The sequence below is a fragment of the Dromaius novaehollandiae genome, chromosome 4, assembly GCF_036370855.1.
Source record: "Dromaius novaehollandiae isolate bDroNov1 chromosome 4, bDroNov1.hap1, whole genome shotgun sequence".
Taxonomy (NCBI): domain Eukaryota; kingdom Metazoa; phylum Chordata; class Aves; order Casuariiformes; family Dromaiidae; genus Dromaius; species Dromaius novaehollandiae.
In genome coordinates this window covers 1,151,662-1,164,889 of record NC_088101.1, presented here as the reverse complement: position 1 = coordinate 1,164,889, position 13,228 = coordinate 1,151,662, and the positions used below count along the sequence as shown (strand labels likewise).

Sequence of the window (13,228 nt, the reverse complement as noted above, 5' to 3'; positions counted from 1 at the left end):
GAGGCCCCAAGGGTCTCTTGGGGAGGAGACCCGGCCTGGTCACCACTGCAGGACGCAGACGACGGACAAGGAGCCCGTGAAGTCGGTGTTGCGCGGAGCAGACTGGGGTGCGGCGGCCGGGAGCAGGGCTAAGGTTTTGCTTCACCAGAAAGCAACTGCCTCGCACCACCGAGGCGGGAAAGGGAGCGTGAGGCAGGGCTCCTGGCCTGCCAGGGCCAATGTGGATGCCTGGCTGTGCTATAAAGCAGCGTTTGGGGCTGCAGACGGTGATGGAGAAGAAGCCGGGGGCACCCGTCCTCAGCCACGGACCCCCTCCCACAGCTTGCCTGGGCTCTTCTCCATCGCCTTCCCGGCACCAAGGGCGAGCTGGTCCTCAGGCGACCTGGGGCAGCCAGAACCGCTGCCCCTCAGCTAAAGGCTGCGCGGAGGAGACGCTGGGAGCGGGAGGAGGAGGCACAGCCCAGGCAGAGTCAGACACACAGCCACCACACCCTGAAAGGCAACAAAACCTCACCCAAGGGCAGGAAAGCAAAGTCCTTCCGGCCCCAGACCAGGCACTCCGGTTTACATTTCTTCCCTCTTGCAGGTTTTCTGCTTTCACTTTCTCTGGCAGGCAGGGCTTGGGCAATACAAGGGCGATGGGCTCAGAGGCCTGAGAGCGCGAGCACGCGAGCCAGCTCCTCTCTGCCTATGCGGGAGTAAGGGAAGGAGTCAGCAGAAGGTCCCCCAGCCAGCGCATTTCTTTGGGAGAGTGTGTCTGGTGGGGAAGGGAAGAGCCCCTCTTTGCTCTCCCTCCGCTCACGTCCCCCGCGGCTTTGCTGGGAGCCCCGGCCGTCTGTGCAGCCTGGAACGGCTGTTGCAACAGCTTCCAAAGGGGAAAGGCCTGAACTGTGGGGGACATCTGCCCATGTCCTCAGCGGGGGAACACGCGAGCCCTGTGCAGACAGGCTTTCTAACCCTTCCGTCAAGGCAATACTCCGAGAGGGGAAAATCCCAAGCACGGGAGCTGACATCCCAAGCACGGGAGCTGACTCTCCAGCTCACACAGGTCCAGAGGAGGTTTGAGCAGAGGGAAAGCATGCGGGAAATCCCCAGACACATGTCATTCTCAAGCAGGTTTTTCCACCAGCTCTCGGGTGCTTTAGGCAAAGTCTTGCTGCTACACAAACAGTAAGCATTTGGCACTCAGCAGCATGAGCACTGCTAGAGAATGGGGCCCTCGCTGCTTCCAACAGCTCCTCTGAAGCCACCGCAGGGAAGCAGCACATACCCAGAATTCCCAAAGGCACAACCTTGCGGTCCTTCATCATGATGCATCTAAGCAATCGCTAGCAGGGCATTACACAGTGCCCCGGCCAGCTGCCTTGAGGTCTGTGCCCGTGCTCACGTAGCCACAGAATTTGGTACGAATTTGGCTAAAGAAGGTGTCATGCTGGTGGTGCTCTGGGGAGGGACTGGCTCTTTGGAGTGCTTTCTCCAGGTAGTCCCATACCAGACCAAATCCAAATCCATGCAATCTTTGCCAAGAACGTCCTGAGCGAGGCCTTAGCACTCTTGTCTTCCTGCCCCTCACTCTAAACAACTGCCGGATAATGTCCCGGCAACATCAGCACTTGCTACGTTTTCCTACCTGCTACAGCGAGACTCTCCCCCGGTCCAGCTGCTTGTGTGTTTGCTGCGGGAGGAGCAGCCGACATGGAAGGGGGGATTTTCTGGCACAGCCATCTCACCTACAGGCAGCATTGCTCTGGGCACGCTTGCACAGCCGGAGCACAGGTGCCTGGATGAGGCAAAGATCCGAGCCGCTCCTCTGGTCAAAATTGCCTTTCTCCCCCTTCTGCAAACTAAAGCAGCACTTGCTTCTCAGCAAGCTGGGTCAGATCTAGGGCAAGAGACTTCCACAGTGGCTGTTCTAAGTGTACTTTATTTTACTGCTGTGACGGCCGCGCAGCAGCACCCCGGAGCAGGCAGGAGCGGCTGTGTCCTGGGTTGTCCCCACGACACACGTGGTGCAAATGAAGAGCAGAGAGAGTCCTCCCTAGCCTGGAGCACTGACCATCCCAGGGGGAGATGGCAGGGGCGTCCAAGGGAGAGGGGCAGCGCCAAGAAGGGCGAGGTGTGCATGGCAAGGGTAGCATGCAGCCCCTGAGGGCTCCATGGGGCTGGCACCTCATGGCCAAGCTGGGACGGGGGGGTGTTTTGTGGGTTTGGGTGTGTCACCTTTGGGGAAAGCAGATGGCAGCTGCTGGGGCAGCCAGGCAGAAGGCCAAAGTGGGCACTGAGGATGCATGTGGCCAAGGGCAGACGTGGACTTGGGTCTGGGACTCGCAGACTCCCAGAGCAGCTGGTTTCTCCTCAGCGACGCGGAAGGCAGCACACCAGCCCCAGTGGAGACATCTGCCCTGCAGGCAGCCACGCTGGAGAGAGGCATCCCTGCCACATGGTGCAGGATCTTTGTTCTCCGGGCTGCAAGACTTCTCCTTAACCGGACTGTCCGTCAGCTCTTCAGAAGCAGAGCCTCAGGGAATAATCACTGGTGGCCTCCTCAAGGCAGAGATTGTAATCTGAGCCTGCACCCCAGCGCTAGCACCAGGGACACGTGGCTGGGGACTTCACCCAACACACAGGCCTGTCCCCAGCCTCCCTCGGCATCTATGCTGGAGAGCCCCAGCCCTCAAGTGGCTCCCAAAGGAGATGCCTCTCTGCCCAGACGCTCCTCCCGAGCGGCTCCTCCTGGACCACAGAGCTTCCAGGTGAGAACGTCTCCTGCTATGCCCACCTCTGCGTCCCCTTGGTCACACTGCTCCTGAGCTGTCCTGGTGCCAAGACACACAGCGCTTCAGCAGTTCACCCCACTCCCCGGCACCACCAGAGCACCCCGCAGCACTTCCAGACAGCAAGGCATTGGCCACCCGTGCAGAATGCAGATGGCCGGACTCAGCCCCTCTCCCCGCTGCTCTTGGGAGCTCCCCACATTCCTTTCACACACTTTGTGCTCAGCTCCCCTTTGGGCTATTCTGACTCGTCCCCTCTAAAGCCCGCTGCAGAATACGTTCGGCATCAGCAGCAGCATCAGACAGGAAATTCCTCAACAGAAAGAACGTGCTAGGGAAAGCAATTGCTGCCGACAACAGACAGCCTATCACAGCCCCCACTATGGGGATGGATTTTAACACAAGCAGTGGATATTGCACAGCACCCCCAAAGCTTTTGGTCAACAGCTTCATTACAAGATCCTTGGATATTTCGTGGTGCAGGGGGGACCTCATGACAGCCTTCAGCTCCTCAACAGGCTTGTCCACCTGCTCTGCAAGTTTCTGGAGGGAGTCCTCAGCCAGGCCAAAGGTCCGGCAGTACTCTTGCAGGGATGTCACCAGGATTGCAATATCAACAGCGGTAGAAAGACCAGGGATGGGAACAGCAGATGCTCCACAGGACGCAAGGCTTTTCAGCCAGACATACTTCATCAGCTCCTCCTTCTTCTTTCTCAGCACCTCCTTTGAAGTGTTGGCCAGGGACCGTAGGAAGCTGAGTTTCTTCTGGCTTGGCAGATCATCCAGGAAGGTCCGCAACAGTCTGGGACCATCGTACTTCCTGCCAAAACCATCCCTGCAGACAAGAAAGACTTGAGGGGAGCTTATGCCCAGCTCTGTCAAGTTACTTTCACAGTCCTGACGGATCCTATCCAGAACTGTCCTCTCATCATAGTGCTGTGACCGGGTCGCAGTAGCTTTCTTCCCTTTGGCCTTCAGGACTCCCTCCTCATCGTAGAGTCTTTGCTCATTGCTCACGTCCTGATCCACCTTGGAGCGCACAAAGTAGAAATGCTTCCCCCGAGCCTGAATTGCCTCTGCCAGAATCGCAGCATTGCATGTGAAGCGGCTGGAGGAGATGATGATGAAGAAGTCATAGCGGTCGAACTGCACCTGCTGCAGGTAGGTGTCTGGTCTGAAATTGGGTGTCCCAATGCCGGGCAGGTCCCAGAAAGTCACGTGGGAGTCCTGGGGGCAAGGATAAGGGCTGCACTGCACCGTTGTCTCTGTCACTCCAACCTCAGCTGCACCCTGCTCATGGTCCTGCAGGCCACGCACGGCATTGATGAAAGACGATTTCCCGGAGCCTGACTCTCCTGTTACAGCAATGTGGAGCTGGATCTTTTCTTCATTAGCCAGGATCTCCTGGGCTTTTGTAGCTGCTGCTGTGAGGTCTCCTTTCTCTACTGCAGCCCTTATCTCATTCACGTCTCCTTCAGAAATATGGGGAAGTGCCTCCGCCTCCAAGTCTGCGTCAGCGCTGGCCATGGCGGCTGCAGTGAGTGGGTGTCCGGTCAGCCTGGAAGAAGAGCAGAGGCTTTCTCTTTCCATTTGCAGCAGCAGAAAGAGGAACTGAGCACAAGGCGTGAGCCCCAGGCAGAGCGTGGGCACCAAAGCAGCCTGTCCAGCATCCCTGCTCCCCCCGTGCCGGCCACGGTGAAGCCCAGCCAAGCCTGGGGTACAAGGAAGGACCCTGAGGCTGTGCATGCTGGGAGGCAGAAGGAGCCCTGGGGAGCCTGGGCCAAGGTGCTGTGGGGCTGCAGAAGAGGGACGAGGGCTGGGATGGGGTGAGGAAGCAGCAGAAGAGGCATTTGGGGGCTGCCTCAGAGCTGAGGGACAACGGCTGGGTGGAGGGGGGTGCCTTGTCTCAGAGAGCACTGCCGGGAAATGGGCCCAAGCATGGGGCAGATGGGCTGGGGGAGCCCCGAGCGGGGTGGCCCGGAGGGTCCCGTCTCTTGCTGGCTGCTTGAAGAGCTCAGGGAAACCTCAGCCCCTGCACCAGGACCAGGCACAGCACAGTAAGAACCACCACGTGAACCGGCCCGACCTCCCTCGGGGACCATGGCTTCATCTCCGCACACGCAGACCCCTCTAGGGCAGCCCCAAGCCCAGCCCCAGCCCTCACGCAGGCGGGACTTGCTTCCGCCACTCGTGGAGCTGGGGGCAGCTCTGAGCACAGGGTGCCAGATGGGGGGCTGCTGGGACCTAAGAGATGCGCTGCTGCAATCACACACACTCCCTGCAAGGAGACACATGTCCTCCAGGGAGACTGAAGCCCTCTGGAAAGCAAGACCTTCCAGGTCAAAACAAGAAGGGGGTGAGCGGGCATGGAGGTGGAGGCAGCACAAAACTGCCTGCTCCAATTTGCTCCTCTGGACCATCAACTTCCAGACAACCCCAGTCCCATGGAAACTGGCATTCTGCTCTTCTTCCCCCGACAAACACAGCACAACCTCTGCCTCATCCCCCGAGGACGCTGCCCACACCCTCGCTCCCTCACACCTCTGCAGCAGTACCTGGCGCCTGGGCTGGGCTGCCCAAGGGAGCTCTCACACCTCCGGGTGGCAGCTGAGGACGAACAAAAGGCTCCTGGCTGGCCCACACAAGCCTTGTGCTCCCGCTCTCCTTCCCTCCCTGCACTCTCCTGCTCTCTCTCTGAGTTTGCATGTTCAGCCCAGGTGTGACATGCAGCCAAGAGGGCTGGGTTTGCCTTTAAGGAGGCTCCTGACAAACCACCCGCGGGAGTTTCCTCCACAAAGCCAGGGAAGGCAGCTCCGCTGGCGGGGAAAAGTCTCCCTGCTCACTAAGGGCAGGTTCCTGCAGCAGGCAGGAAGGGCAGGAGGGAGCCCACGTGCACAGCCAGCTCCCCCCGCTGCTCCTGCCACGCTGACGCCCCACGGCAGTCCTGCCAGCAGTGGGTATCGTCTGGGCTCTTGCAGAGGGCCCCTAGCCCTCAGGGGCAGCACAGCCCCAGACGGCCTCTCCTGCGGTCACCCTCCAAGAGCCTGACCCACAGGCCTGTCTTGCTTGGCCTGTGTTGGCCCCTGCTCTGGGACATTGGATCCCAGAGAAGTCCAGGTTGGAAGGGTCCTCTGGAGATCATCTGGTCTGACTTTCTCTTGGGAAGCAGGGCCTTCGATTAGGTTTTCCAGAGCCCTGTCAAGGCGAGCCTTGAGTATTGCCAGGGACCGGGAGTCCACCACTTCTCTGGCCTTTCTTTTCCACTGGTCCATTGTTCTTACGGTGAGGGATTTTTTTCCTCATATCCAGCAGCATTTTCCCCCCAAAAAAGCCTGTGCCTGCTGCTTCTTCTCCTGTCACCATCCATCCTTATGAAGACAGGGCTCTCCGCTCCTCTGTAACTCCCACGTAGGAACCGGCACACTGCGATTAGATCCCCAGCAGCTCGAGCTTCTCCAGGCTGCAATAGACCCAAATCCTTCAGCCTTTCTCCATAGGCAAGTTCTCCAGCCCTCTAACCACCTTGCTGGCCCTCTGCCAGACGCTCTCCCATTTGCAATGTCTCTCTTGAACAGGAGGGACCGAGACTGGACACAGTTGTCCAGGTGTGGCCAAACAAGCACCCAACAGTGTGCAATAATCTCATCACTTCATCTGTTGTCCGAAAAGCGGATACGTTGCCCGGTGTGCAATAAGCCAATAATTGCACACTCAGGAGAGACATTTGCTTATTTATTTCAGAGTTGCGCCAGCCTGGGTGCTCGGTGGTTTCCCACAAATCAAGCACACCCCCACAACTTTTCAGGTAGCATTTATAGAAACAAATTGCCAGATTTGCGACTTTCCCTTTTACACTGATTGGTTAGTGATTTCTTCATTCCCCGGGTCCCACCCCTGTCTCTCAAGGTGTTATCTCCCAAAGTCCTGACAAGGGGGAGATAGTCCAGACCCCTTAATTAACACTGTTTCAGCAGTGAGAGGAGGTTTTGCTTCCCAAGGTCCTGGCGCCCAAGCAGGCCTTATTTCAAAGCCTCGACATCCTCCCTTTCGGAGTGTGGGGCACAGGAATGCAGACTGCTTGTAACTCCCTTATCTTTCCAGCCTGCACCAGCTCTGGGGCCCTTTCTTACTGAACGAGGAGTGCGGCCTAAGGCTTCAGCAAATTTAGCTACTCATGCTAAGCAAGTGTGCGGATTTATTTCAGCTACTCATGCTAAGCAAGTTTTATACTCTCTGCTGGGCGTGAGCTAGGAGAAAAACGACTGGGTCTGCAGGGATGAGGTTTGTAATCCCCGGCAGGAAAGCTGTCTGCACCACGCAGGCCCTGTGCGTGCCAGGTGACTTAGCACAGGCCTTGCAGTTTCTGAACCTCCTTCTCTAGGAGGGGAGAGGAGGCCCCAAGGGTCTCTTGCGGAGGAGACCCGGCCTGGTCACCACTGCAGGACGCAGACAACGGACAAGGAGCCCGTGAAGTCGGTGTTGCGCGGAGCAGACTGGGGTGCGGCGGCCGGGAGCAGGGCTAAGGTTTTGCTTCACCAGAAAGCAACTGCCTCGCACCACCGAGGCGGGAAAGGGAGCGTGAGGCAGGGCTCCTGGCCTGCCAGGGCCAATGTGGATGCCTGGCTGTGCTATAAAGCAGCGTTTGGGGCTGCAGACGGTGATGGAGAAGAAGCCGGGGGCACCCGTCCTCAGCCACGGACCCCCTCCCACAGCTTGCCTGGGCTCTTCTCCATCGCCTTCCCGGCACCAAGGGCGAGCTGGTCCTCAGGCGACCTGGGGCAGCCAGAACCGCTGCCCCTCAGCTAAAGGCTGCGCGGAGGAGACGCTGGGAGCGGGAGGAGGAGGCACAGCCCAGGCAGAGTCAGACACACAGCCACCACACCCTGAAAGGCAACAAAACCTCACCCAAGGGCAGGAAAGCAAAGTCCTTCCGGCCCCAGACCAGGCACTCCGGTTTACATTTCTTCCCTCTTGCAGGTTTTCTGCTTTCACTTTCTCTGGCAGGCAGGGCTTGGGCAATACAAGGGCGATGGGCTCAGAGGCCTGAGAGCGCGAGCACGCGAGCCAGCTCCTCTCTGCCTATGCGGGAGTAAGGGAAGGAGTCAGCAGAAGGTCCCCCAGCCAGCGCATTTCTTTGGGAGAGTGTGTCTGGTGGGGAAGGGAAGAGCCCCTCTTTGCTCTCCCTCCGCTCACGTCCCCCGCGGCTTTGCTGGGAGCCCCGGCCGTCTGTGCAGCCTGGAACGGCTGTTGCAACAGCTTCCAAAGGGGAAAGGCCTGAACTGTGGGGGACATCTGCCCATGTCCTCAGCGGGGGAACACGCGAGCCCTGTGCAGACAGGCTTTCTAACCCTTCCGTCAAGGCAATACTCCGAGAGGGGAAAATCCCAAGCACGGGAGCTGACATCCCAAGCACGGGAGCTGACTCTCCAGCTCACACAGGTCCAGAGGAGGTTTGAGCAGAGGGAAAGCATGCGGGAAATCCCCAGCCACATCATTCTCAAGCAGGTTTTTCCACCAGCTCTCGGGTGCTTTAGGCAAAGTCTTGCTGCTACACAAACAGTAAGCATTTGGCACTCAGCAGCATGAGCACTGCTAGAGAATGGGGCCCTCGCTGCTTCCAACAGCTCCTCTGAAGCCACCGCAGGGAAGCAGCACATACCCAGAATTCCCAAAGGCACAACCTTGCGGTCCTTCATCATGATGCATCTAAGCAATCGCTAGCAGGGCATTACACAGTGCCCCGGCCAGCTGCCTTGAGGTCTGTGCCCGTGCTCACGTAGCCACAGAATTTGGTACGAATTTGGCTAAAGAAGGTGTCATGCTGGTGGTGCTCTGGGGAGGGACTGGCTCTTTGGAGTGCTTTCTCCAGGTAGTCCCATACCAGACCAAATCCAAATCCATGCAATCTTTGCCAAGAACGTCCTGAGCGAGGCCTTAGCACTCTTGTCTTCCTGCCCCTCACTCTAAACAACTGCCGGATAATGTCCCGGCAACATCAGCACTTGCTACGTTTTCCTACCTGCTACAGCGAGACTCTCCCCCGGTCCAGCTGCTTGTGTGTTTGCTGCGGCAGGAGCAGCCGACATGGAAGGGGGGATTTTCTGGCACAGCCATCTCACCTACAGGCAGCATTGCTCTGGGCACGCTTGCACAGCCGGAGCACAGGTGCCTGGATGAGGCAAAGATCCGAGCCGCTCCTCTGGTCAAAATTGCCTTTCTCCCCCTTCTGCAAACTAAAGCAGCACTTGCTTCTCAGCAAGCTGGGTCAGATCTAGGGCAAGAGACTTCCACAGTGGCTGTTCTAAGTGTACTTTATTTTACTGCTGTGACGGCCGCGCAGCAGCACCCCGGAGCAGGCAGGAGAGGCTGTGTCCTGGGTTGTCCCCACGACACACGTGGTGCAAATGAAGAGCAGAGAGAGTCCTCCCTAGCCTGGAGCACTGACCATCCCAGGGGGAGATGGCAGGGGCGTCCAAGGGAGAGGGGCAGCGCCAAGAAGGGCGAGGTGTGCATGGCAAGGGTAGCATGCAGCCCCTGAGGGCTCCATGGGGCTGGCACCTCATGGCCAAGCTGGGACGGGGGGGTGTTTTGTGGGTTTGGGTGTGTCACCTTTGGGGAAAGCAGATGGCAGCTGCTGGGGCAGCCAGGCAGAAGGCCAAAGTGGGCACTGAGGATGCATGTGGCCAAGGGCAGACGTGGACTTGGGTCTGGGACTCGCAGACTCCCAGAGCAGCTGGTTTCTCCTCAGCGACGCGGAAGGCAGCACACCAGCCCCAGTGGAGACATCTGCCCTGCAGGCAGCCACGCTGGAGAGAGGCATCCCTGCCACATGGTGCAGGATCTTTGTTCTCCGGGCTGCAAGACTTCTCCTTAACCGGACTGTCCGTCAGCTCTTCAGAAGCAGAGCCTCAGGGAATAATCACTGGTGGCCTCCTCGAGGCAGAGATTGTAATCTGAGCCTGCACCCCAGCGCTAGCACCAGGGACACGTGGCTGGGGACTTCACCCAACACACAGGCCTGTCCCCAGCCTCCCTCGGCATCTATGCTGGAGAGCCCCAGCCCTCAAGTGGCTCCCAAAGGAGATGCCTCTCTGCCCAGACGCTCCTCCCGAGCGGCTCCTCCTGGACCACAGAGCTTCCAGGTGAGAACGTCTCCTGCTATGCCCACCTCTGCGTCCCCTTGGTCACACTGCTCCTGAGCTGTCCTGGTGCCAAGACACACAGCGCTTCAGCAGTTCACCCCACTCCCCGGCACCACCAGAGCACCCCGCAGCACTTCCAGACAGCAAGGCATTGGCCACCCGTGCAGAATGCAGATGGCCGGACTCAGCCCCTCTCCCCTCTGCTCTTGGGAGCTCCCCACATTCCTTTCACACACTTTGTGCTCAGCTCCCCTTTGGGCTATTCTGACTCGTCCCCTCTAAAGCCCGCTGCAGAATACGTTCGGCATCAGCAGCAGCATCAGACAGGAAATTCCTCAACAGAAAGAACGTGCTAGGGAAAGCAATTGCTGCCGACAACAGACAGCCTATCACAGCCCCCACTATGGGGATGGATTTTAACACAAGCAGTGGATATTGCACAGCACCCCCAAAGCTTTTGGTCAACAGCTTCATTACAAGATCCTTGGATATTTCGTGGTGCAGGGGGGACCTCATGACAGCCTTCAGCTCCTCAACAGGCTTGTCCACCTGCTCTGCAAGTTTCTGGAGGGAGTCCTCAGCCAGGCCAAAGGTCCGGCAGTACTCTTGCAGGGATGTCACCAGGATTGCAATATCAACAGCGGTAGAGAGACCAGGGATGGGAACAGCAGATGCTCCACATGACGCAAGGCTTTTCAGCCAGACATACTTCATCAGCTCCTCCTTCTTCTTTCTCAGCACCTCCTTTGAAGTGTTGGCCAGGGACCGTAGGAAGCTGAGTTTCTTCTGGCTTGGCAGATCATCCAGGAAGGTCCACAACAGTCTGGGACCATCGTACTTCCTGCCAAAACCATCCCTGCAGACAAGAAAGACTTGAGGGGAGTTTATGCCCAGCTCTGTCAAGTTACTTTCACAGTCCTGACGGATCCTATCCAGAACTGTCCTCTCATCATAGCGCTGTGACCGGGTCGCAGGAGCTTTCTTCCCTTTGGCCTTCAGGACTCCCTCCTCATCGTAGAGTCTTTGCTCATTGCTCACGTCCTGATCCACCTTGGAGCGCACAAAGTAGAAATGCTTCCCCCGAGCCTGAATTGCCTCTGCCAGAATCGCAGCATTGCATGTGAAGCGGCTGGAGGAGATGATGATGAAGAAGTCATAGCGGTCGAACTGCACCTGCTGCAGGTAGGTGTCTGGTCTGAAATTGGGTGTCCCAATGCCGGGCAGGTCCCAGAAAGTCACGTGGGAGTCCTGGGGGCAAGGATAAGGGCTGCACTGCACCGTTGTCTCTGTCACTCCAACCTCAGCTGCACCCTCCTCATGGTCCTGCAGGCCACGCACGGCATTGATGAAAGACGATTTCCCGGAGCCTGACTCTCCTGTTACAGCAATGTGGAGCTGGATCTTTTCTTCATTAGCCAGGATCTCCTGGGCTTTTGTAGCTGCTGCTGTGAGGTCTCCTTTCTCTACTGCAGCCCTTATCTCATTCACGTCTCCTTCAGAAATATGGGGAAGTGCCTCCGCCTCCAAGTCTGCGTCAGCGCTGGCCATGGCGGCTGCAGTGAGTGGGTGTCCGGTCAGCCTGGAAGAAGAGCAGAGGCTTTCTCTTTCCATTTGCAGCAGCAGAAAGAGGAACTGAGCACAAGGCGTGAGCCCCAGGCAGAGCGTGGGCACCAAAGCAGCCTGTCCAGCATCCCTGCTCCCCCCGTGCCGGCCACGGTGAAGCCCAGCCAAGCCTGGGGTACAAGGAAGGACCCTGAGGCTGTGCATGCTGGGAGGCAGAAGGAGCCCTGGGGAGCCTGGGCCAAGGTGCTGTGGGGCTGCAGAAGAGGGACGAGAGCTGGGATGGGGTGAGGAAGCAGCAGAAGAGGCATTTGGGGGCTGCCTCAGAGCTGAGGGACAACGGCTGGGTGGAGGGGGGTGCCTTGTCTCAGAGCGCACTGCCGGGAAATGGGCCCAAGCATGGGGCAGGTGGGCTGGGGGAGCCCAGAGCGGGGTGGCCCGGAGGGTCCCGTCTCTTGCTGGCTGCTTGAAGAGCTCAGGGAAACCTCAGCCCCTGCACCAGGACCAGGCACAGCACAGTAAGAACCACCACGTGAACCGGCCCGACCTCCCTCGGGGACCATGGCTTCATCTCCGCACACGCAGACCCCTCTAGGGCAGCCCCAAGCCCAGCCCCAGCCCTCGCGCAGGCGGGACTTGCTTCCGCCACTCGTGGAGCTGGGGGCAGCTCTGAGCACAGGGTGCCAGATGGGGGGCTGCTGGGACCTAAGAGATGCGCTGCTGCAATCACACACACTCCCTGCAAGGAGACACATGTCCTCCAGGGAGACTGAAGCCCTCTGGAAAGCAAGACCTTCCAGGTCATAACAAGAAGGGGGTAGGCGGGCATGGAGGTGGAGGCAGCACAAAACTGCCTGCTCCAATTTGCTCCTCTGGACCATCAACTTCCAGACAACCCCAGTCCCATGGAAACTGGCATTCTGCTCTTCTTCCCCCGACAAACACAGCACAACCTCTGCCTCATCCCCCGAGGACGCTGCCCACACCCTCGCTCCCTCACACCTCTGCAGCAGTACCTGGCGCCTGGGCTGGGCTGCCCAAGGGAGCTTTCACACCTCCGGGCGGCAGCTGAGGACGAACAAAAGGCTCCTGGCTGGCCCACACAAGCCTTGTGCTCCCGCTCTCCTTCCCTCCCTGCACTCTCCTGCTCTCTCTGAGTTTGCATGTTCAGCCCAGGTGTGACATGCAGCCAAGAGGGCTGGGTTTGCCTTTAAGGAGGCTCCTGACAAACCACCCGTGGGAGTTTCCTCCACAAAGCCAGGGAAGGCAGCTCCGCTGGCGGGGAAAAGTCTCCCTGCTCACTAAGGGCAGGTTCCTGCAGCAGGCAGGAAGGGCAGGAGGGAGCCCGCGTGCACAGCCAGCTCCCCCCGCTGCTCCTGCCACGCTGACTCCCCACGGCAGTCCTGCCAGCAGTGGGTATCGTCTGGGCTCTTGCAGAGGGCCCCTAGCCCTCAGGGGCAGCACAGCCCCAGACGGCCTCTCCTGCGGTCACCCTCCAAGAGCCTGACCCACAGGCCTGTCTTGCTTGGCCTGTGTTGGCCCCTGCTCTGGGACATTGGATCCCAGAAAAGTCCAGGTTGGAAGGGTCCTCTGGAGATCATCTGGTCTGACTTTCTCTTGGGAAGCAGGGCCTTCAATTAGGTTTTCCAGAGCCCTGTCAAGGTGAGCCTTGAATATTGCCAGGGACCGGGAGTCCACCACTTCTCTGGCCTTTCTTTTCCACTGGTCCATTGTTCTTACGGTGAGGGATTT

The 13,228-nt window shown here is 58.7% G+C and overlaps 2 protein-coding genes across 2 annotated transcripts; both read right to left on the bottom strand.

Moving 5' to 3' along the window:
• Nucleotides 1–1,904: 1,904 nt before the first annotated feature.
• LOC135328072 (interferon-inducible GTPase 5-like) lies at nt 1,905–6,069 on the bottom strand. Its single transcript, XM_064510228.1, has 2 exons — nt 5,330–6,069; nt 1,905–4,332 (listed from the first exon to the last, which is right to left on the bottom strand). The coding sequence occupies exon 2, from the start codon at nt 4,299–4,301 to the stop codon at nt 2,997–2,999; it is 1,305 nt and encodes a 434-aa protein (XP_064366298.1). The 5' UTR covers nt 4,302–4,332; nt 5,330–6,069; the 3' UTR covers nt 1,905–2,996.
• A 2,998-nt stretch (nt 6,070–9,067) lies between these two features.
• LOC135328070 (interferon-inducible GTPase 5-like) lies at nt 9,068–12,716 on the bottom strand. The gene is made up of 2 exons (XM_064510227.1): nt 12,493–12,716; nt 9,068–11,495 (listed from the first exon to the last, which is right to left on the bottom strand). The coding sequence occupies exons 1-2, from the start codon at nt 12,639–12,641 to the stop codon at nt 10,160–10,162; spliced, it is 1,485 nt and encodes a 494-aa protein (XP_064366297.1). The 5' UTR covers nt 12,642–12,716; the 3' UTR covers nt 9,068–10,159.
• Nucleotides 12,717–13,228: the final 512 nt, after the last annotated feature.